The sequence below is a fragment of the Pseudomassariella vexata genome (genome assembly GCF_002105095.1).
Source record: "Pseudomassariella vexata strain CBS 129021 chromosome Unknown BCR38scaffold_12, whole genome shotgun sequence".
In the NCBI taxonomy this organism is placed as follows: domain Eukaryota; kingdom Fungi; phylum Ascomycota; class Sordariomycetes; order Amphisphaeriales; family Pseudomassariaceae; genus Pseudomassariella; species Pseudomassariella vexata.
This window is the reverse complement of record NW_024467967.1, coordinates 1,328,305-1,350,198: the sequence shown is the minus strand read 5'-3', so window position 1 is coordinate 1,350,198 and position 21,894 is coordinate 1,328,305. Positions and strand designations below refer to the sequence as shown.

Here is a 21,894-nt window from a genome sequence, read left to right as displayed (position 1 = left end):
TCCTCAGAACTTCGGTGCTTCTGCTTCTGAGTGAAACTCAAGAGAAGTGAAACACGGCTGGCCGGAGGAGAGTATGCATTCCGATTCCAACAGACTCACCGTGTCAAACATAATCGTACCACATGTTTCTGGCACGGCTATAGGTCACAATTGATATGTAGTTGGGAAATACCAGGTGATAGATCAGATGAATCCAGGTTCTAGTCAGTCATTGTCAATCTTCAAAGGTTTGTCACAGTATAAAGCTGTTGGACCTTCAAGGCTATTACGACCGAACTGCCAGTTTGTGAGGGTATAGGCATCAATCTCTTCTACCTGTATAATGCACTTATGGCCACAGTTCACTTCTTGGGGATATCCAAAATTCATCACACATTCAATGCAAGACAATTTGCACAGTTATCCAATGAAAGCCTCCGGTGGTGAAATCTGTTACTTGCCTATACCTAGGCCCATCCAGGTCCTTGGCTGGTGAACATTCGAGAGCCGTACAGATCCGTTCAATTCTTTAGACGTATCTCGCATACAGGTTTAATGCTGTTGAGAAACTGAAGTGTAAAGTGCTCCTGCTTCAAATTCAAGATGGACCGCATCAGCCTTTGAACCCCAACGGCTGTTTCCCCCACTTCTAACTACAACAGCCAGTTGACCTCATGTTAGACCCTGTGCACCAAGTTCTCTGGTTAGATATCCAGGAACAAATCCTCTGTGTATCAGCCACTGCTAGGCTCTGACGTGATCAGCACTCTCAAAATGTGCAGCCAAGTGGCACATTTTCCCGTACTCAAGGCCCTTATGGACACCTGCACTCTTTTGACTTTGGAACGACACATAAATATTAAATTCAATGCTTTGCCACAGCAAGATTAGCTGTACGATATTGTTCAGAGTCCAATGACCACGAATCGAGAGGGTCGCCGACGCTACTATGGGGTTTACCGGTGATTGCATCTGACGTTATGAAAACCATATGTCTGAAGAATTATTAGGTAGTGAGCTTGAAGTTTTGACCAAACAAGAACCTGACGCTGTAGAAACCGAATCTTGTCCCTTTGTGATACCCAAGGCGGTTAACATCGTCATTCGAATTACACCGTATGGCAAAACATCTCTTTCAACTTTTGAGCTCTCATTTAGAGGCTCCAAGAATGGAAAGCTGTTAATGCGACCGAGGCAAGCAGAACCAGGTCTCCCATTGTACACTAACTGTGGTTGGCCAGTGGTATGCGCAGGGGCTGAATTGGTGCATCCCTCATACTTTGAGACTTTAAGGAATTAAATAGACCATTTTAGCGCTTAACAATACTTTGAGCAGCCAAAAAATCTTAAAATATAATTATATCACCCCTGACGTCGTTGTTGACTGTACTGCAATTGGTTTGATATCCAAGCCTTCCTTTTCTACGGGCAGAGCTACCCTGTAGGCCTTAAGAGACATACGAACAGGAAGCTCGAGCTCCCGAAGTCGCAGGCACCATTTGGAAAGTGGGGGGAGGGGGGGGGGGGGGGCACGGGGAACTGAAGGCAATCTTTGCCTCAAATGATTCACGCAATCGCAGCCTTCATCACATCCAGAGATTCTCAAACAGCTACGAAACGATGTGTGGGATCCACGCCATCCTTTCAACTGCCAATGCAGCTGAATTATCTCAGGATCTGAGGCAGGCGCTGCGCAACCGTGGCCCCGATTACCTGGGTGAGGCGACAAGGACTTTTCCAGCAGGCGCGTCGCAGGATCTTCGCGTGTTGGCCAGATTCACTTCGACCGTCCTGGCGCTGCGTGGCGACCATGTCGCTAAGCAGCCCTTCGAGGACCCCAATTCTGGAGCTGTATTTTGCTGGAACGGTGAGGCATGGAAGATTGATAGCCAGATCGTGGATGGCAATGATGGTGAAGCCATATTCGCCAGGCTTTCTGGCAACAAGGCCACTGGTCCGGAACCAAGACATGCCTATGTCCTGAACGTTTTGCGAAGCATCCAAGGCCCCTTTGCCTTCATTTACTACGATGCCTCATCTGAGCGCCTGTACTTTGGCCGCGATCGACTTGGTAGACGGTCGTTGCTCATGAATGATGGGAGTGATGGAACAGCAGTTGCCTTCTCTAGTGTCGCGGATGCCCCCCATGCCGAATGGAAAGAGGTTATAGCAGATGGGATCTACTCGATGTGCTTCAAGCCTTACCAGACAGAAGAAGGCAACTTAAGCCTCGGCGCAAGCACTTCAAAGGATGACTGGCTGTCCTCTGGAGGAGCTGATCTGGTAAGTGCCAGATGCGGCTCCCCAGTACCCAGCTCCGGGTTAGCCAGTATGCTTATTTTCATAGGTATCCAGCATTGGCATATTCAACGAAGCGTTGCCACAACCAGATGTGAGGCTGGACTTTGGATCGCCCTCCGTACGCCTTCTCCGGCATCATCTCACAGAGGCACTAAAACTGCGCATACTCAACGTCCCCGAACCTCCATACGCCCAGTTTGACATCGACACCCGCATCGCCATTCTATTCTCTGGTGGGTTGGACTGCACATTGTTGGCCAGGCTAGCGGATGATTTATTGCCAGAGGATCAGGGCGTAGATCTGATCAACGTCGCTTTCGAGAATCCACGTGTCGCTGCCAACTTTAGGAAGGATGTCAATGTGTACGAAGCCTGCCCAGACAGGTTGACAGGAAGGAAGGCTTTTGGCGAACTCAAGAAAACCTGTCCTGCCCGTAATTGGCGATTTATCGCTGTAAGATTCCCGGGACCATGGATGGAACCGAAGCTGACCGTCCTCTACAGGTCAACGTCCCTTTCGAAGAAGCCATGCTACACAAGTCTCGAGTCGTGTCACTCATTCATCCCCATGACACGCAAATGGATCTTTCCATTGGCCTCGCATTGTACTTCGCTGCCCGGGGAATTGGTGATGGCTACCCGTCCCGATCCGGGTCGACTTCCCCGCCTCCCAGTATATCAACGCCTGCCCGTGTCCTTGTGTCAGGGCTAGGCGCTGATGAACTGTTTGGTGGCTACTCTCGGCACAAGTCTGGATTCGAAAGGCGAGGGTATCAAGGTCTCGTCGATGAGCTGAAGCTTGATGTGAGCAGGATAAGCCAACGCAATCTGGGTCGAGATGATCGCATCATGGCGCACTGGGGTAAGGAAGTCCGCTTCCCTTTCCTTGACGAGGAATTCGTCAAAGTTGCAATGCAGTGTCCTGTGTGGGAAAAGTGCGACTTCGGGAATCCATTTCATGCCGCGATAATAGAGCCGGCGAAACGGGTTCTACGACTTATAGCTGACCAGTTGGGCTTGCAGTTGATAGCGAGGGAGAAGAAGCGAGCGGTATGTATCCTAAGTATTTTTTTTTTACTGAATGCACCTCCACTGACGTCTGCAGATACAATTCGGGTCCAGAACGGCGAAGATTGGCCAGACTAGTGGGAGAGTCAGGGGCACTGATCGGATCAATGAACACAACACGTAGCAAGCGCATTGTGATCTGGCAATGATGAAACATCAGATACTTCCGAGTTGAGTGTGCTCACGGTCGAATTGCCCCTGAATTGTGTGTTTCTGCTTGCAGTAACCCGTTAAGGGCAAGCATTTCAACGTGCCGCCAGCGATGACGTCGTAAAGGCAAGTTTGAGCCAGAGACCGGTGATTATTGACACAAGTCCTGCCCCCCAGGCAGGTTGGGGACTTGTTGGACCCAGGACACGGGGTTTCTCGATTTACCGAGTGGAAAACAGAAACCGGAAGACTAGGTAGAAATAGCCCATAGAAACTGCATGAACTCACGCGACGTATTTGGCTTCAATCTTCGGGGAGGGAGGACTAGACTATGTAGGGAGCGGCAGCTGCCTGGAACCCGGGTCATCCAAGTGCGATGCGAGTACAGCTTGTGTACTGCTCAAATCTATGGTTGTGCGAGTGCCACGGTAGCCGAACCCCCAAGATGCCCATGGATTAGTAGACGTCTGCCAGCAAATCCCAAATTAGATTGATCTAGGCACTTAAATAAAGTTGCTTGTGGGGTGCCGCGGAGCCTCGGTATTGTACTTGGGGTAACATGGCATAGGAATGCGGGGAGCAGCCTACAGCGCTTTGATTGGCGGCGACGGCCCTTGCAACACTGCATAATGCGCGGGGCGGGGATGAAGGGCTGTTTACGTCAGTTGAAATCAGACGAATACCAAGAGATAAAGAGAGCCGAAGTTCGTTTCAAATATCTGCCCTTCTCTTCACTCGTGTATGTGCGAGATCAAAGGCCCGGTCACTTGAGATGGCTTCCATAGTTGAGAAGACGCCAGAAGGAATCATTTACAAGGCGGCGAGAACATTCTCCGTCCCGGATATCGATGTGCTGACCCTCCTATTCGGTAGGCGTCGACTCTAAGACCTATGGTTCGAAAGGCGCCATGGCCGTATCGTTTGTGGTACTAACAGCCTCGGGCAGAGTCTAAGCAATGCAGCATACCGGATGATAAGATCGTCCACGTAGATGCGGCAGATCCCTCAAACTATCTTACAAAAGCCAAGTTACGACAAAAATCGAAGAAGTTCGCCCACGTACTGCGTAACCAGTATGGCATTGGCGCAAACGGGCCAAGCCAGGATGCGGTTTTACTGATTTCAACAGGCCACTTCATGCTCCCGCTCATCTTCTACGGCACGGTAGCGGCCGAAGGAATATTCTCATCATCGAGTCCATCCGCGACCCCGGAAGAACTTGCGTATCAGCTCCAGCAGATTGGGGCGAAGGTTATAATCTGCACCGACGAAACTAAGGACGTCGCCATCACTGCTGCGAACAAGGTAGGCCTGCCCCTGCGACGAGTCCTTTCGTACAAGGGCGAGGCGGAGCTGGAGTTACATGAAGCGGCGAGCGGGGCCAAGTTGCCGATCTCGAACCAGGAGCTCCAATGGCGCCGCATTACGGACGCCGATGAGCTCGAAAACGGCATCGTCTGTCTTTTGTTTTCCAGCGGCACAACGGGCCTGCCAAAGGCGATGCGACTTTCCCACCGCAATATGGTGTCCAGCGCGACTTTGGTACTGGACCCGACCAAAGAATATCATGCTGAACACCAGCCCAGGGGCTTTGAATACAAATCCCTAGCGCACTTGCCTGTTGCCCACATCGCGGGCGTCCAAGGCTACCTGGTAAACTCTGTGTACCAGGGAGGAATTCTGTACTGGATGCCACGATTCGACTTTGCCAAGTTCTGCGAGTACTCCAAGAAGTACAAATGTACTGTTATGTTCAGCGTACCTCCGATTTACCTCATGATTTCGAAGTCTCCTTTGGTGACAGATCACTTTGACAGTTGGGTGGATGCCATAGTGGGCGCGGCACCGATGGGTCAAGGTCTGCAGATGGAGGTCAGCAAGAAGCTAGGGAAAGGTGGGCCGATTCTACGGCAGACGTGGGGTCTCAGTGAGACTACAGGTAGTGTCACTACCGTGCCGTTAGAGATGAGAAACCGATCACCTGGTTCTGTTGGCTGCCTGGTGGCGAACTGCTCCGCGAGAATTGTGGATGACGAGGGAAGAGACGTTGAACCCGGTTCTGAGGGCGAGATATTGGTTCAAGGCCCTCTGGTCACCAAGGGATACTGGAAGAACGAGAAGGCCAATGAAGAGGCGTTCAAGGACGGCTGGTTCTACACGGGGGATGTCGGTGCCTTCCGAGACGGATGGCTGTGGATTGTTGACCGGAAGAAAGTAAGCTATTTGCTCAATCGAGTCGACTCTTCACACCTAGTCGGAACTAACAACAGATTTCAGGAACTCATCAAGTATCAGGGCACTCAAGTTGCGCCCGCGGAGCTCGAGGCGATCCTGCTGTCCCACCCAAAGATAATTGATGCTGCCATCATCGGTGTTCCCGGCAATGACACAGAGCTTCCACGGTATGCCTTCTTATTTGAAACAAAATTATTTCCACTAACAATGGCAGTGCCTACGTCGTAGCTGATCCAAAGCAAATATCAGGCGAGGAAATCAAGAGCTTTGTGGCCAAGCAGGTGGCAAAGTATAAGCAGCTGAGAGGTGGTGTGGTCTTCATTGCTTCCATCCCAAAGAGTCCATCAGGGAAAATTCTCAGAAAGAACTTGAGAGATATGGCCAAGAACGAGGCTCTGTCCTCAAAGTTGTAATTCATCCTCTGCCTGAGTTGTCGCTGTTCTACTTTGGGCCGCCCTAGCAAGAACGTTACACACGTGCGTGTTCGTCTCCTTTCAATACTACTCTTGTTATATAATCCATTGGGACTATGCCTCACCCTAAATCTGGGAATCATATCCCAGGTATGAAGGAGAGTATATGAAAACCAATGGCCTTACACTAAATGTGGCTTACCATGATCGAATTAGGTTCAAGCCGCATTACTTCAATATGACTGGGATCCGCAAAACGGCAGAAAGCAGCATGACTCCCTGTACTAGGTCATTTTGTGGGCAGCATATGTCATGGAGAGGAGAAAGACGAGTGTGAACACTCCGGCCCAAAACAGAAGCCCAAAATCCAGTATTCGTCAGCTATTGTAGCATTTGATCGTCGATTTATTATGATACTGCCATGAGCATTTGAAGACTATGAAAGAAGCGCAGACTTGTTTCATGAACGTGATATACTTTGCATAGAAGCAAGTTGCTATTTCCCGTGCTTGTGGACATTGACCATTTCCTCGGTCAACAATTGTTGTTTTTCTCCGTCTCTGTGGTACGTCGTCAATTAAGAATTTTTTCTGCAAGGTAATCATTCCTTCAATAAACTGTCAGGCAGAAATGAATATTGCCATGTGGTATGTCACAACAAGCCTCAAGGCAGCCTCACCAATCTCACCATGCCCTTCCCTTAGGTTGGTGATCAGATTAGTAAGCAAAATGGCTGTTGATTTGGGTTGGTGACTTATTGATTGGCCTATAGAGTCAAACATGGCTCTTGCTGAAGGTAGCCCCCACAACTATGGCAAGGCAACCATATTCAACCAACGTCACCGATCAAGGCATTGCTTGGCAACCAAAGTCCGGAGATTTGGCGGGTTGTGGTTTTCCATCCTCACCAACACTAGGCAGCATTTCTCCGTGACACTAAAAAAAATATTGGTAGAACTCCACCTCATCAGTAGTAGGACAATTACACTCGTATCCTTGGTACTCAGTCCTTATAACACGTTTGCCTCTGATACCATGAGATTAATTGTTTCAAGCCACACTGTTTCACCGTTTCCCTTAACCCAAAAAACCACTTCTAAAGGACGTGTTGGCAAACAACATGGAATATCAGCTAAGACATAGGGCATCTTTGCCTTCTGCTTTGTTCAAACTATGCAGCACTGCATGACTGAATTATCATAGGCGAAGAGGAGAGAAAATACCTTTCTCATCGACTTGTGTGTCTTCACCTTTCTGTTAGTGCAAATGCATCGACTGATTCCATCGACCAAGCTCACAATGAACACAGAACCGAAAGGTATTAGTATCAAGTGTGGGATTGGTGGCCTAAGGTCACGTGGGATACGGGCAAGAGACTTAAATGCCTTTGTGCGGCTTGGACCTCCCCACCTGTACTTCCCTTCTTCACCTTCGTATGTAGCCGGAATGCCAGTACCAGTGCAATTCCACATCAAGTAATCAAAGGCTAGAAGTATGGGACACCTCTCCAGAAATTGGGGATATGATGAAATGGTATACTTTAGAAAGAAATTCTAGTCTTTACCAGTTCTTTCCTTTCGAAGGACGTTATAAACCCCAAAGGGCTTGACAATATGATCACAAGCACATATATATTTTCTATTGTAAGTAACAAGTCTTCAGTTTCTAACGATCCAGCGTGAGGATGATGTGAAGAAAAGCCACCTGTTAATTTAGCAAGCTGTTCTCAGAGTTCTGAATAAGGGGACTCTCAGACTCCAATACCTGGGAAAGTTTTGTTTCTTCACGTGATACTGCTGAACTATTGATCATTCAAAAGTTATCTATGAGTAGAACAAATCCCAAGTTCTATTTTTCCGCAGTTCACCCATTGTCTATTTGGATCTGCCCATTATTGAAGGGACTTGATCTATTGAGATTACTACGAGTTCTAAGTTAAGACATCCCAGCACCGTGATGAGAGCCATGACATCTCACAGCAATGGAAACAGAAAGTTCAAGGTAGGGGAACGGCTATTTATTAACATGACTCAATCATCAATCCCAATAATCCTTTGCGCCTAGTTTGGCCTTACTATAGACTCTGCTAGCCAGCCTTGGCTCGTGAAGAAACGTCTCCGTTATCATTCTTGAGTTCAAAGACCACTCCGCTCACATACAGACCACATCATACTCTCGCAACAACATCAGACCACGTCCCCCAGACCATACATTACAGTACCATTTCCTTAGTACCTCCAAACAAATGAACAGCGCAACACTAGTTGTACACCCTCCCCAACCCACCTCGCCGCGTTCCCCCACACAATCCTGAACTCCCTTGTGTCCATATCTCTCATACTGTGAACTGTGCACCCATGCCTCCGAGCTCAACAACTACAACAACTTTCTGCTTATACATCCCAAATTCTCTCCGAGCACAACTGCTGTATCGTAAGTTGTAAATCCAGCTGGCCACATCCCAAACCAAATATCATGGAATCTATATTTTAAGCTTCTGCCTCCCAAATATGTATACCTGAACTCTGGACCCTCCCCAGACACAGTCTTGCTTATGTATCCCAGTCGTATAGTGCAACAGGAACTGACCACGACTCTCCAAATTTCGCTCCTATCCCTTGCAAATTCAGATTTTCAATATAAGCTAACCACATCCTGATCTAGCTTCTGCAAACAAGCGCTCGCCACAATGGGATCCTCGCCTAACCAGCCACCCAAGTTCGGTGAACACCCTGCGGTCATGTCCAGCGCATCCACGGAACTTGAAGCCACAAGTCAAGCCCTGGACCAAAACACGCAAACTTCCATTGAAATCGGCAACCAGATAGAGGCCGCCCAGGCGCTGACCATCCAACTCCTCGCGTCCGGCTTCGACGTTAACCGCCACGATCAGCTGAAGCCTCCCCCCAACGACAACGTCGCCATTGCCGTGTCCCGTTTCTCACGCGCCGTAGACACCTACATTTGTGCCAACCTCCACGGAAAGGACCAAGAGGCCAAGGTGCAATTCCTCGACATGCTACTCATCGAGCTCGAGCGTGGCAGCGAGGTCCTCGCGGAACGCCGGGAGTGCAGTGGCATCAAGAAGTTCTTGACTGCCGCAGTCCAGAGACAACTCGATGAGGTCAGGAAGGAAGCCGCGGAACTGAAGAATGTGGTCGCCAATCGCGACGAGGAGATCGGATACCTCATTCAGGGGAACGCGCACATGGTCGATGAGATTATGATGTGGGAGATGGGCAAGGTTGACATGGAGTGGCATATGAAAACTCTGGAGGGGGACAAGAAGAAGATGAAGGCTGAGTTGGAGGCTGCGCAGAAGGATGCTGCTAAGGCGAAGAAGGAGTTGGGGCTGTTGGGAGTCGCGCAGAAGAAGAACTTGTCTGCCGCCAACAAGGCTCGGGTTGAGGCTGCCAAGAAGTCTGAACGCCTGGAGGCCGAGGCTGAGACACTGCGGAAGGAGAACAAAAGACTTGAGGCGAAAGTAGCGACTGGTGCGAAGCGTAGTGGCACACAGCCGGACCAAGTACACGATGAATTGATCACGCAGAAGGTCGCCCTTCAGCGGGTAGCCAGAGATTTGAAGCGGGAGAATGAGGCGATGATGAAAAAACTCCAGGAACTCAAGACCAAGGAGCAAGAGAAAGATTACGAGATCTTGTATCTGAAGGACGATCTCTCGAACATAAATAAGGAGAAGAATGTGCAGATCGAGCTGCTGAAGAAGAACGTCGTGAAAAAGGCCAAAGAGAAAGATACCCAGACTGAGCGCCTGAAGCAAGAATCGGCAATCACGACTCAGGATCTCGAAGCTAACGTCACCCATCTGCAGACCAACGTCGCTGTCCAGGAGGGAATGGAACCGAATGCCAATCTCCAAGCCTGTAAGTATCAGCAGGACAACCACGACCAGCGACTACGAATCATTGACTTCCAAAACAAACTTGCACAAACCAACGATCAGCTCTCTCAGACACAGGATGCAAATAAACGCTTGCTCGGAGATCTAGATGCTGCCCAAGGACGTTGTGCTCAAGGCGAAGAGGAGAGCCATCATCTGCAAACTCAACTGGAGGACTCGCATCAAGAAATCAAGGAGCTTCGACAAAAACTTCTCGTCGGCACCGTCAGACCTTCCCGAAGTCCCTCGCCCTCCGAGGGCAGAGGGTGCAAACTACAGCAACGCCGCCACGCTTCTAATCCTATCGCTGGCATAGATTCACTTAAGGACAAAGAGCTGATTGAAGAACTCGAGACACGATTGGCTGTCGCGGAGGAGTGCGAGACGGGACTGCAATTCTGGATCCGTGGGTTTTGTCAAAGCGCGTTGCTGGAGAAGAAGTCGTTGCTGGGAAAACTCGAGGCAAAGGCTGGTGAAGTGGCTGTTCTCCAGGAGAAGAATGCGCAGTTGTCGCTAACCCGCGAGGGCGAGCTTGGTGAGATGGGAAAGAGGTATGAGGCTGCGATGGGTGTTATTGTGGATTTGGGGGGACAGCTGAACCATGCTTCGGAGAAGATCTCGTTGTTGGAGGCCAAAATGAAGAATTGAGATGCGCGGCATTATGAGAAGCTGTGCTGCTTAGGATTGCGTCAATTTGGGGTATGGTAAGTCTAGTCATTCCCAGGTCCAAGGGAGAAAGGGATTTGTGACGTATTCCCGACATCTTGTTCGATCCCAGGACAAATGAATCAAGGTCTGAGGCGTTTTTGATGCGAAATATAGTCAACATCTTGTTTGATGAAGTGGAAGTATATTTGATTGCCCCCAACTAGACTTGGACGTAACACGATCTGGGATCTCTATATACCAGTCCACACGACTCCTCTCCGTCCTCCACATCATCTCTCGCCATTGTAACAGCCAGATGTCACCAGCACCCAGCCCACGGCACCATACCCCTAGAATCGTGAAGAACAACCCCCTCCCCATGACGTCGAGCAACAGCTGCAACAGAGCAAGTCCCGTAGCTGCCATGGCGCATCTCGTGATACTCGTAGTTGCAGCTGCAGTACTCGGACTGTGAGGGACAACGTCAGCTATTAGTGCACTGTACGTCTTGTAGAAGTAAGTCCCCCAAAACCTTTGCATGAACTGCAGAACCAGAGAAACAGCCGGGTGGGCTCCATGCTCGACCGCCCAACCGTAGGGGATCATGGTCGCGATCGCCACTGCCAGTACTAGATAACTCCCTCTCGTTCTGGCTCTCTCAATGGGAAAGCGAAGCAGATCATATCCAGCGACTTTGTCGACAGTCAAACCGGCTTTGCGAGCTGTCACGCGGTAATTGTAGTTCATGATCTTGCCCGTAAACCAACTTCCGGTGATGATGCCGACGCCTCGTGGCAGATAGGACAAGCCCGTTTGCCACTAGTTGTATCCGTATATGTGCTGGAAAATGTCAGGAACTGCAGCGACGAAGCATTAATCCACGGTGTAGAATGAGCCGTGCACCCAGAGGGTCAGGAAGGTGTCCTTGTGAAATATGATGCGGAAGCTGTTGACGAAATTGACCAGTCCGTATTTTTCCAGAAACGTTTTCTTTGAAAGCCCTGGGGCGTGTCCATCTCCTTCCCTCTGGTTTTGTTTCTCACAACGACGGAAATCAATATACTTATCAGTAACGACCCGTTCCTTCACCAACACAAACCAGCTCTTCTGCCACCACCCGAACCTCCCTCTCCGCCCCATTCCCGAAAAGCGTCCTCGCCGTCTCGGGCAAGAACGACCCAACCCCCAGCAACAACACCGCTCCTACAATTGCAATAGCCCAAAACGCCCACTTCACCTTCCCATACCCCCCGACAACTGGTCCCACGCAAGTCCCCAGATTAAGCGCGATGTCTACAGGCCCCAACATGCTCCCCCTGTCGCCCGGAACACACAAATCCACCACAACCCCAAATGCAATCGCGAACGTGGCACTGCCCTCCTCTGTACCGCCCTCATAACCGCAAACGCCGCATATCCTCGCTTCCCTCCTCCCTGCCCATGGTCAGCCCTTTGCGCAGCTACAACTAAAGCCATACCGATGCTCCCCGCGACGTAAAGACCCAAAACGATGAGAAACACAGGCCTTCGGCCAGCATGGCCGGAAAGGCGGCCGAAGATTGCGGGGGAAATGGCTTGGAAGATGACGTAGATGATCAGGACGAGGTTAATGGCTTGGGCTGAGACGTAGAATTGAGTGCGCATTTGAGGCAGGAGGGGGAGGAGGATAGTGGCGGTGGAGGAGGAGGTCATGGTTGCGAGGCCGACTATGAGGTACAGTGCGTGGCGATAGGTGCCCTTGTGGGTAGTGTAGGGCTCTGCTGGTTGAGTTGCAGTCTTCTGCTGTGGCTGCTCGTCCTTCGTCGGGCTGGCTAAACGGATGCTGGTGTCATCGTGAACCAGTGTTTCGATAGTACTAATCGACGACTCGTCGAGGACTCCGGTTGGGGTCTTGACTGAGTTGGCCTTCATTGTTGGTCCTGGTTAGTCGGGCAAGATTTGAAGGAACCCTTGAATGGAGTAGAGCCTTCCTTGGGGTTGTTATACAAGTTTACGACGGAAATGCCGTGATAGTTGTTCGGAATTTAGAATGCAGGGGGTTTGTTTGGCCTTCTGGCATCGTCGGACAAGGCTTACTATGCTGTTGGTCACACCCGAGTGTTGTATCATCCCCCCGAATCAGGTAACCTATCCGGGAAGGGTCTCGTTTGCTCCCGTATCTTTATATGTTTGTGCAAGAGCTTATGAGATCTCGTACTTGGTGATTCTAGCTTAATAACTGAGCGAACCACCGTTGCTCAGTTAAGCTTGGCCCACAAAGTATCCCTTGTCATTCCTTATGTTTCACTTGTCATATCCTCATCCGATCTTACGTGACTCGAAGCGGAACTTATTGTCAAAACTGTACTTGGGAATCGATTTTATTACATTGCAGTTGAAGGTACATTCTTAATATCTAATATTGTGCTTAGAATGAAGTGATTGCGCTTTTCTGACAACGATGCCATCTCAGAATTGTTCAGTTTTTGGGACCCCTCATCTTCCAGAAACGGCGCGAAATTATCCATAAGATCATATATATCTTTATAGGCCCTGTTTTCCGGTCAGTTCCAATACTGCCATTCTCATTTCAAACTAACATTTAACGGACTGCCTTGCCTGAGGCTTGATGATCAAACACCATTAAGCCGAGTGAAAAACTACTTATATTCAAGCCAGCGGCTTTCCACGTGGATGGTGATGGTTTGCTCGCATCCTCCCATGATTGACTTGAGATACTACCACGTGTACATTCCCAGGTCAAGGTGGTGCTCGGAATACTTCCTGGTGCCAATTGGTAGGATCAGGATCCCTGGATCTGCACATACATTCCCAATTCCATGGTACATAGTGACAAGAGTGTCACATGTCAGAGATCCTAGAGCTAGTCAGTTGTGGTACATAGCCACCGTCTGTTAGCCACTGTAGCGCTAGGCCATAGTGACGTTGACTTTGCCTTGATCAAAAAGACTGCTTGGACCTTCCATGAACACACAACCTTTATGGGACAAGAGAATTGAACCATCTTTTGGCCTGTTTTGTACCGCAGGATTGAATAGGTGGAATAAGCCTTGAGTATTGCACGTTGATGGAAGACCGTACGCTTTCCTGGCCCAGGGCAATGACCGCGTCATCATAATTGAGTATGGGCCAGACGATAACAGGTTATCTAATTTTGACTGATTGAGCATGGGTCTACATGAGCTTATAGGAGCTGGGGAAAGCAACGAGAAGGTTATCGGCGCTACGGGGGATTGTAGACACACACGCCACTGTAAGAATATATACCGTGCGTTTTCACAACTGCACAATGTAGATTTCACTATGAATCGTGGACCAATTGCCCACCGATAGCCACTCCGTAGCTGCAGCCTTTGGAAGTTAGTCCTACGTTCATCACCAGTACAGTCCTTTTGCCTGCATTTCCCATGGTATGGTATATTCGTGTCGTAATATTACATGGTGGTGGTACTTGCTATAACCTAAGATATCTACATTCTGTCATTCCATCATTCTACTTCAATATTGAGTAGTGTACGTAAACCTTCCAATTCCATACCAGATCTACACAGCCAACCTCAACTGCATCCTCAAAAACTCCGCCAACCCCCTCTCAATACTCGCCGAAAATGCTGCAAAAATGATCATACTCGGACTCACCGGCGGCGAGCAATAATGCACATCGGGCAACACCTCCAACTCCTCAATCCCTTTGATCTCCGCCAGCTCCGTAACCCAATCCAGACTCTCGTGTTTGATCTCGGCCAAAAACTTGAAGTCGGTCGCCGAGAATTCCTTGGGACCATCCCATGGTCGACTGGGCTTCCCACCCTGCACCACGAGCCTCAGCTTCTTGACTGCGCCGTTTCGCTGCAAGAACCGGCAAACACTCCGCCACTCACTCTTATCGCTGTCATGCTGCGGGACGGGCCCCCACTTGTACAGTGAGATCTCCCTGATGAGCTTCCGGCTGGCAGGCGTCAGATCTGACAAGAAAGGCTCGACGGCTTCGATGTCGCTGCCGAAGTCAAAGCCGTGCTTGCCGTAGAGGAGGAATGCGGTTTCTGAGTAGATTTGCCGGTTGACTTGCATCAGGGACGCGCAGAAGGAGACGCCTTCGGAGGAGAGCTGGTAGGTGGTTTCGTAGCAGCGTCGGTGGAAGGACCGCTCGAGGACATGGTAGGTCGTCCGGCTTTTCTGCTTTTGCGAGTCGGGCTTCTTTGCTGACTTGTGGTACTGGGGCCCGGCACTTCGGATTGCGAGGTGCTGGTGGCCGTTGTCGATGAAGAGGTGCTCATAGATCATCAGCCGGACCTCTGCGGGTACGCGGGAGAAGGGAGAGTCGGTCATGATGATAATACGTGCACGTTGCTTAGTTTTGTAAATGATGTTATACTGGGATCTCAAAACCCGAGTGGAAGCAATGGGGGTCTACGGCACGGCTAGCGTTTATTGTATTGAGGATAATACTTATGTGATCTAGGTTACAGGAAGTTGGAACCGAGGTTGCAGATGCTTCTCTTATGTACATCCTTACTCAGATACGCATGTGCTTGGAAGAGTGACTCTGGACCTCCCAACTGTCAAGCAGCGGCCGAACGGGTTCTCATTAGCCAGCAAGGTTCCCATGACTTATACCCGGAACGGCGGGCTAGTGAATATAACATGCAAGGTTGTATACGGCACAGCGGGAAGTGGAGTATTCTGGTGAGACGGCACAAACGTAACTACCGACACAATAGACTGACTATCTTATCCCATCAAAAGCGCACCGTCCATTCCATATGTATTTGGACGGCTTTGCGTGTTTACGTGCGAACAGGCTCAAATGACTGCCATCAACTATTACTGTTCCAGTTTATCGTTAATGTAATATTGGCAAGTTGAATGCTGTGCGGACCTTTCCATCAACGTAGCAGGCGTAGTGGAGTGTCTGCATCAAGACTGGTCGGCGTAGCCCCAGGCCAGAGCCAAAGCCAGAGCCCCGTGATACCCCGGCATCTCTCCAGAAATCACCAAATCACCTGAACACTATCTAGATCCCCACGTCAGTCAGTCACAAAGATCGCATTATCTACACTTATTTGAACGGCATTCGGATTGATGTCGTATTCTCAACTCAACTTCCCTTCGTTAGAGACACAGTATTAACGTCTTTATCGCACTAGCTTGACGTATGTATAATCTTCGTTTCGACCAGCCAGCTCAATCCAGGAAACCTTGCAAAAGCTCCGCGTATCTTCAATCAACTTAATGACTGATCGTATCTCATTCCAGATGCCAAAATGAGCCCTGTACTTGGATGCCCAAAGTGGTAGGTCATAAGGAAAGTGTAGGCGAAGTTCGAATGCGAAGTAGTGAAGCGGCACGGTCTGCAAGGTAAGGGCAGTGCTGATGTCACTCTTGCCAATACCATTAGCCGTTCGGAATGCGGCCTGTGATACAATGACACATCACAGCGGGTACTGGTAAGCAGGTGATAGTTTTAATAAATTGTGCTTGGATCCGATGCGGCTCGTCAAATCGTTAGATCGGATGTTCCTGTCACGAATGCCGTGTCTAGGTCGTTGACCCACAATCATGGAGCTGTAGTTGGTAGCCGAATGACTCGGACAACAGGATCGTCCTGAAAGATGGAAGATACCGAGTAGATACCGAAAGTCGGGTATTGTTGTCCCAGTCATTCGACTCTGACTTGAAGTCGAACGATTGGTGGTACGATTGGCGATAACAGATAAGGCTTGATCTCGGTATCTTCATAGCTAAATTAGCATTCTGATCTGGGTCCTCTAGTTTTATACTAGCATTATCCTTAGCTACCAGCTGCAGCCCTGTGATAGTGGCAAAGCTTGGCTTCGAGTAAACTCTGGCTGAGGATGCGTGTCCATGCTGTATAGACGGAATCATGTGCTATCTGTGTCAGCTTGTGATGCCCCTCCGGCAGTACCAGAAGACTTGGATCTTTCTTTGATTTCCAACCATCTAATACATTTCTCGTAGTGTCACTTCAACATAGAGCAGCCGTTTCAGTAATAACAGTTGAGATTGTTGCTACGGTTTGTCTATTATAAAGTCTGATACCAACGCGTCGCTCGATTTGTCTTCTGCAAAGTCGAGGCCGAGTAGTTTGCAGATCGACTTGGGAGTCTAGACTGATCCGATATAGTGTAACTTTGTCGAAACCCCCCTTATCTGCAATAGCAAGGCAGCTCTTCAGTTTCACAACAGTAGCCAGTGGTTTTCCTGACAGTGGTCTCCTTGAAAGGGACAGCAGTCTCAAAAAAGGCCCAAGCACTCAGCACCAGACCTCACCTCATGGTGTCTTCAATTGCCGTCGCTCCCAGACTCTAGCATCCTTTGATGAGACCTACGACCATGCTACACCACCCGGTATGTCTCGAGCTCGAACGCCGCTTCCCGTGGTAGAATCCAGGCGTGTTCTATCCGTAGCCTCGGCTAACAGCTTCAGAGAACACTCAACACCCATGTCGCTTCTGTGTAATTGCGAGAAGATGAGAGGCACCTGGCGAGATCCTAGCGCAAAGTTTCGGCACGATGCTCGTATCAGCGTTTGATATGTATCTTTCTCTGAATTGAGGGTTTGATCTAGTACGCGCAGCCCAGGTAAAACCAAGTACTCAATGTACTTTAGTATATCACGATAGCTAGTCATTGGTGAGTATACCATTCTTGGCCGTGAAGCCATGCTTTTCCAGTTTTGATCTTTGGAGATTTTGATTCACCGTAAAGTCCCGCTCATCACTCGGTTCGGATAGAGGGACCGGCCTCGCGTAATGTTTTCCATTCCAGAACTCGTATTCGAAACGATACTTTAGCGACCCTATCCGAGCCTTGACATATACATAAACGCTGCGGACACCATCGCTTTACAGACCTACGCGATACATTCGGAGAAACTTATGTGACCTGAAAGTCTGGAGCTTGATATAGCAAGAGAAAGGAGATCCGTGGTGTAAGAGAGCCGCAGACAGGCGCGTTACTTACAATTGTTTTGCAAGTTGACGCCCTCCCTGCTGGTAGACTATTAAAGACCGCCGCCACCCTCGGAAACTCTGGGATGCTCGTGATGTACTCCACTCGTTGATATAATACAGGCCGCCATTCCTATGGCTAGTGTCTGTGGCGTGGCTACTGCTACGTAATCTTATCAAATGTGGCTGGTGGAACAAGGTCCGAGCCGCTGCGTCGTCGTCGTTGGTGGGAGCTTCTCCAAAAGGCATTGGGTCATCTTCCAGCAAGAGGCAGGACAAGGCAGCAATTCAATCCCCATTTGTCTTTGTACACAAACCAGACGACCTTGTTGACACTCGAACCTCAATGCGCCAATGACTTGAATCTTCAGCATTCTGTCCACGACTTGACCGATCATCTTTGAGCTCTTCCCGCCCTGCCTGCTGACGACAATGTCGACAACTCCTGCGCCGCCTGAGGATCAGGCGCGATTGCTCGAAGATGCCCTGATTGCCGTGCGCCAGCAAACTGTGCTCATGCGCAAATGCCTGGACACCCCAGGGAAGCTTATGGACGCGCTGAAATGCTGGTACGTTGTCCTGCGATGGTGAATGACGGCGATAAGGCCACAGCTTCGCTGTTGTGTGGCACGTCACCTTGCCCGATGTAGTCGCTGACCATGGACGCGATAGCTCAACCCTTGTCTCCGAGCTTCGAACAAGCAGTCTTGGTCCCAAGCAGTATTACGAACTGTACATGTCCGTTTTCGATGCTCTTCGCTATCTGTCGGTACACCTGAAGGAGAACCACCCGCACAACCACCTCGCAGACCTCTACGAGCTCGTCCAATATGCCGGCAACATCGTACCGCGGCTCTACCTCATGATAACTGTTGGAACCGCTTACATGTCGATTCCCGAGGCGCCTGTCAAAGAGCTGATGAAGGATATGATGGACATGAGCCGGGGTGTGCAACATCCCATTCGTGGACTGTTCCTTCGCTACTTTCTGAGCGGCCAAGCGAGGGACCATCTTCCCACCACCGAAGGTGAAGGTCCCGAGGGCAACCTGCAGGATTCCATCAACTTTGTCTTGACCAACTTCGTCGAGATGAACAAGCTGTGGGTGCGACTTCAACATCAAGGCCATTCGCGGGAACGGGAGCAGCGGACAAAGGAGCGCAAGGAGCTACAACTCCTCGTAGGAAGCAATATCGTGCGACTGAGTCAATTGGTGGACTTGGAAGCCTACAGCAACGGCATCTTGGGCCCTCTTCTTGAGCAGGTTGTACAGTGTCGGGATGTCCTGGCCCAGGAATATCTTCTGGAAATCATTACCCAGGTCTTCCCCGACGAATTTCATCTCCACACGCTAGACCAGTTCCTCGCCGCCGTGTCACGTCTGAACCCTCACGTTAACGTGAAGGCCATTGTCATTGGTCTGATGGACAGGCTTTCAGCATATGCCGAACGAGAGTCGCAAGAGGAGGTTGATGAGGATAAGGCCAAGCTGGAGGAGGAGGCGCTGGCAGAGTTGCTCCACAAGGTACGATTGGGCAAGGAGCAGCAGGAGCCAAAATCGGAGCCAGAAGAATCATCGGTTGATTCAAATAGAGATGAGCATACTAATGGTAATTCTGCCGAACCTGCCGACCGCAACGTCGCCGAGTCGAGCTTTGAAGCAACACCGTCGGTCGTGGATACGGAGACGACAGCCGCCGATGGCGATGATACGTCTGAGAAGAGTGCCGAAAAGCAGCGGGGCATCCCACCAGACGTCAAGCTGTACGAGATCTTCTTCGATCAGGTCAACAACCTTGTCAGCGCACAACATCTTCCCATTCAAGACATTATCGCGTTGCTGGTGTCTCTCACTAATTTAGCCCTCAACATTTACCCCGGACGGCTGGACTACGTAGACCAGATTTTGGAATACGCAAATCACAAGGTCCGCGAACATGCCAACAGTGTCGATCTGCATGCATCTGAAGCTCAGCAAAGCTTGTTGGCGCTCCTCCAAGCACCTCTGAAGAGATACGTCTCGCTCTTCACTGCGCTGTCCCTTCCCACCTACGTGCCCCTTTTTCAATCTCAGACATACCCGACGAGAAGAGCAGTCGCAGGTGAAGTGGCAAAGACTCTACTCCGCGATCAAACCCCGATATCCACAACCAGCCAGCTAGAGAACGTGCTGGAGATCCTCAAAGTGCTCATCAAGGAAGGTTCACAGCCTCCTGCAGGCTATCCTGGTGGTCCCCAGAGGCGAGCCTTGGACACAGACGAGACACTGGAGGAGCAAGGCTGGCTTGCCCGCATCGTCCACCTCATCCAAAGCGATAACAACGACACACAGTTCAGGTTACTGCAGATGGCCCATAAAATCTACGGTGAAGGCAACGAGCGCATTCGAACGACCACGCCGCCGCTGATTACAGCCGGTATGAAACTTGCCCGCCGCTTCAAGGCCCGCAAACACTACGACGACAACTGGGAGACTCAATCATCTGCTCTGTTCAAATTCATGCACAGCGCCATCTCAGCACTTTACACGCGCGTTAACGGCGCCGGTGCAGCTGAGCTCGCGCTGCGGCTGTTCGCTGCATGTGGTCAGACAGCGGATATGACTGGTTTCGAGGAGGTGGCTTATGAATTTTTCGCACAAGCCTTTACGGTATACGAGGAAGCTATCAGTGATTCCAAAGCCCAGTTCCAAGCTGTCTGCGTCATTGCATCCGCATTGCACCAGACTCGCAACTTCGGCAAGGAGAATTACGACACACTGATCACGAAGTGCGCTCTCCATGGGAGCAAGCTTCTGCGGAAACCGGAGCAATGTCGTGCTGTGTACCTGGCCAGTCATCTGTGGTGGGCTACACCTATTGTCGCTACTGAGGAGACAGACGAGGGCTTATATCGCGATGGAAAAAGGGTGCTGGAGTGCCTGCAGCGTGCCTTGAGGGTTGCAGACAGCTGCATGGAGCAGGCAACTAGCATCGAGCTATTTGTGGAGATTCTGGATCGCTATGTGTACTACTTCGATCAGCAGAACGAGTCGGTTAGTATCCCCATCACACATGCAGATCTGTCCAGAGTTGATGCTGACACCACCAAACAGGTGACAACGAAGTACGTGAATGGCCTGATTGAGCTCATTCACTCGAATTTGAGCACGAATCAGCAGGACTCGGCGAGTGTCGAGAATAGCAAGAGACACTTCAAGCACACTCTTGAGAACATTGCCTCACGGGGCTACGAAGGTGTAGTGCTGACACCCCAGAAATAAAAGGGGCAAAAGTATACGGCACATGTTGAGATCGTTGGGCGCCAACTTCGGTATGACCGTAGGAGGTTGATCGGGAAGTTGCAATAGTTTATAATCATGGGTTCAGGAGAACCAGCCTTAGAAGACTTGCGAAGATCAACACTGCTACAAATGCAGAGAAGTCTGCAGGCGCGTTTTTCGCAGGAGTGAGATGCGATGCGGGTAGGGAACCGGAAAGGGGTTTCAGTGTATATATGTGTACCTCATTTGGGCAGTAAGGATACTTTTAGCGTAGAAGATGGTATGATGATGCTTGTTCGTGTGTGTGTGTGTGTGTGTGTGTGTACAAGTCAACCAGGTCATAAGAAGCTCGACGTTCCCAGTGTTTTGAGTACAGCCATGTTATTATTGTCTCATGGCGACTTCGTGCATCTGCTTATACAAAATATGTCGACAAGTGTTACCTCGGGTATGAAGAGGTACTAGGCCCGGAAAGCATGGACTGGTTTATTTAGGAATCCCGGGGTTTAATTAAGCAATTATTATCTACGTGCCGTCAGTCGTATTACCGGGGATTCATTAGCCTGAGCGAGGAGAATCTAGCAAGCTCCGTTACGGGCAACGGTTGAGGTATGTTAGCAGAATGCCAGTCATAGCTGCAAGCTGAAGTGGGGTACAAGGGTTGAAAGTTGCTGTAGTTGAAGACTTGCTGTCGCAGTTCAGTGTGTGCTGTGTTTAGTTTTTAATCTATGGAACGTGGGAGCATCAACTTGAGGTTCGTATCTTCGGATCGCCTATGTGAATGTAAGCGAATGAATAGTTTATTCCGTCCCTATAATGATTGTTGTTTACGACATTGCATTCTGTCAGTGGACGGATAGCATTTGCTTTATAAATGCTCAATGGCGCTTTGTTCCTTGCTGGTCTGAGTTCCACACGCACCATGTGCATATCAATCGTTACTGATCAGTTTGGAGTTTCCCATTG

The 21,894-nt window shown here is 49.9% G+C and overlaps 6 protein-coding genes across 6 annotated transcripts; 4 read left to right on the top strand and 2 right to left on the bottom strand.

The window, feature by feature from the left end:
• The first annotated feature begins 1,529 nt into the window (after positions 1 to 1,529).
• On the top strand, positions 1,530 to 3,624 carry BCR38DRAFT_57122 (asparagine synthase). The gene is made up of 4 exons (XM_040865482.1): positions 1,530 to 2,262; positions 2,327 to 2,734; positions 2,785 to 3,330; positions 3,386 to 3,624. The coding sequence occupies exons 1-4, from the start codon at positions 1,600 to 1,602 to the stop codon at positions 3,470 to 3,472; spliced, it is 1,704 nt and encodes a 567-aa protein (XP_040712714.1). The 5' UTR covers positions 1,530 to 1,599; the 3' UTR covers positions 3,473 to 3,624.
• A 559-nt stretch (positions 3,625 to 4,183) lies between these two features.
• BCR38DRAFT_477094 (uncharacterized protein) lies at positions 4,184 to 6,261 on the top strand. The gene is made up of 4 exons (XM_040863062.1): positions 4,184 to 4,367; positions 4,445 to 5,712; positions 5,776 to 5,900; positions 5,948 to 6,261. The coding sequence occupies exons 1-4, from the start codon at positions 4,271 to 4,273 to the stop codon at positions 6,144 to 6,146; spliced, it is 1,689 nt and encodes a 562-aa protein (XP_040712713.1). The 5' UTR covers positions 4,184 to 4,270; the 3' UTR covers positions 6,147 to 6,261.
• Positions 6,262 to 8,835: 2,574 nt separating this feature from the next.
• Positions 8,836 to 10,695, top strand: BCR38DRAFT_488460 (uncharacterized protein; the record flags this gene model as incomplete). Its single annotated transcript, XM_040864273.1, has 1 exon — positions 8,836 to 10,695. The coding sequence occupies one exon, from the start codon at positions 8,836 to 8,838 to the stop codon at positions 10,693 to 10,695; it is 1,860 nt and encodes a 619-aa protein (XP_040712712.1).
• A 174-nt stretch (positions 10,696 to 10,869) lies between these two features.
• Positions 10,870 to 12,606, bottom strand: BCR38DRAFT_412455 (major facilitator superfamily domain-containing protein; the record flags this gene model as incomplete). The annotated part of the gene is made up of 3 exons (XM_040858696.1): positions 10,870 to 11,514; positions 11,795 to 12,129; positions 12,174 to 12,606. 3 exons carry the CDS (start codon positions 12,604 to 12,606, stop codon positions 10,870 to 10,872), a joined length of 1,413 nt encoding a protein of 470 aa, XP_040712711.1.
• Positions 12,607 to 14,107: 1,501 nt separating this feature from the next.
• BCR38DRAFT_444509 (uncharacterized protein) lies at positions 14,108 to 15,150 on the bottom strand. Its single transcript, XM_040860944.1, has one exon. It carries the CDS (start codon positions 15,022 to 15,024, stop codon positions 14,239 to 14,241), a length of 786 nt encoding a protein of 261 aa, XP_040712710.1. The 5' UTR covers positions 15,025 to 15,150; the 3' UTR covers positions 14,108 to 14,238.
• Positions 15,151 to 18,104: 2,954 nt separating this feature from the next.
• On the top strand, positions 18,105 to 20,922 carry BCR38DRAFT_297898 (vacuolar protein sorting-associated protein 35; the record flags this gene model as incomplete). Its single annotated transcript, XM_040854517.1, has 3 exons — positions 18,105 to 18,235; positions 18,339 to 20,700; positions 20,761 to 20,922. Coding segments are annotated over 3 exons (2,655 nt in total), but the record flags the coding sequence as incomplete, so codon positions are not given.
• Positions 20,923 to 21,894: the final 972 nt, after the last annotated feature.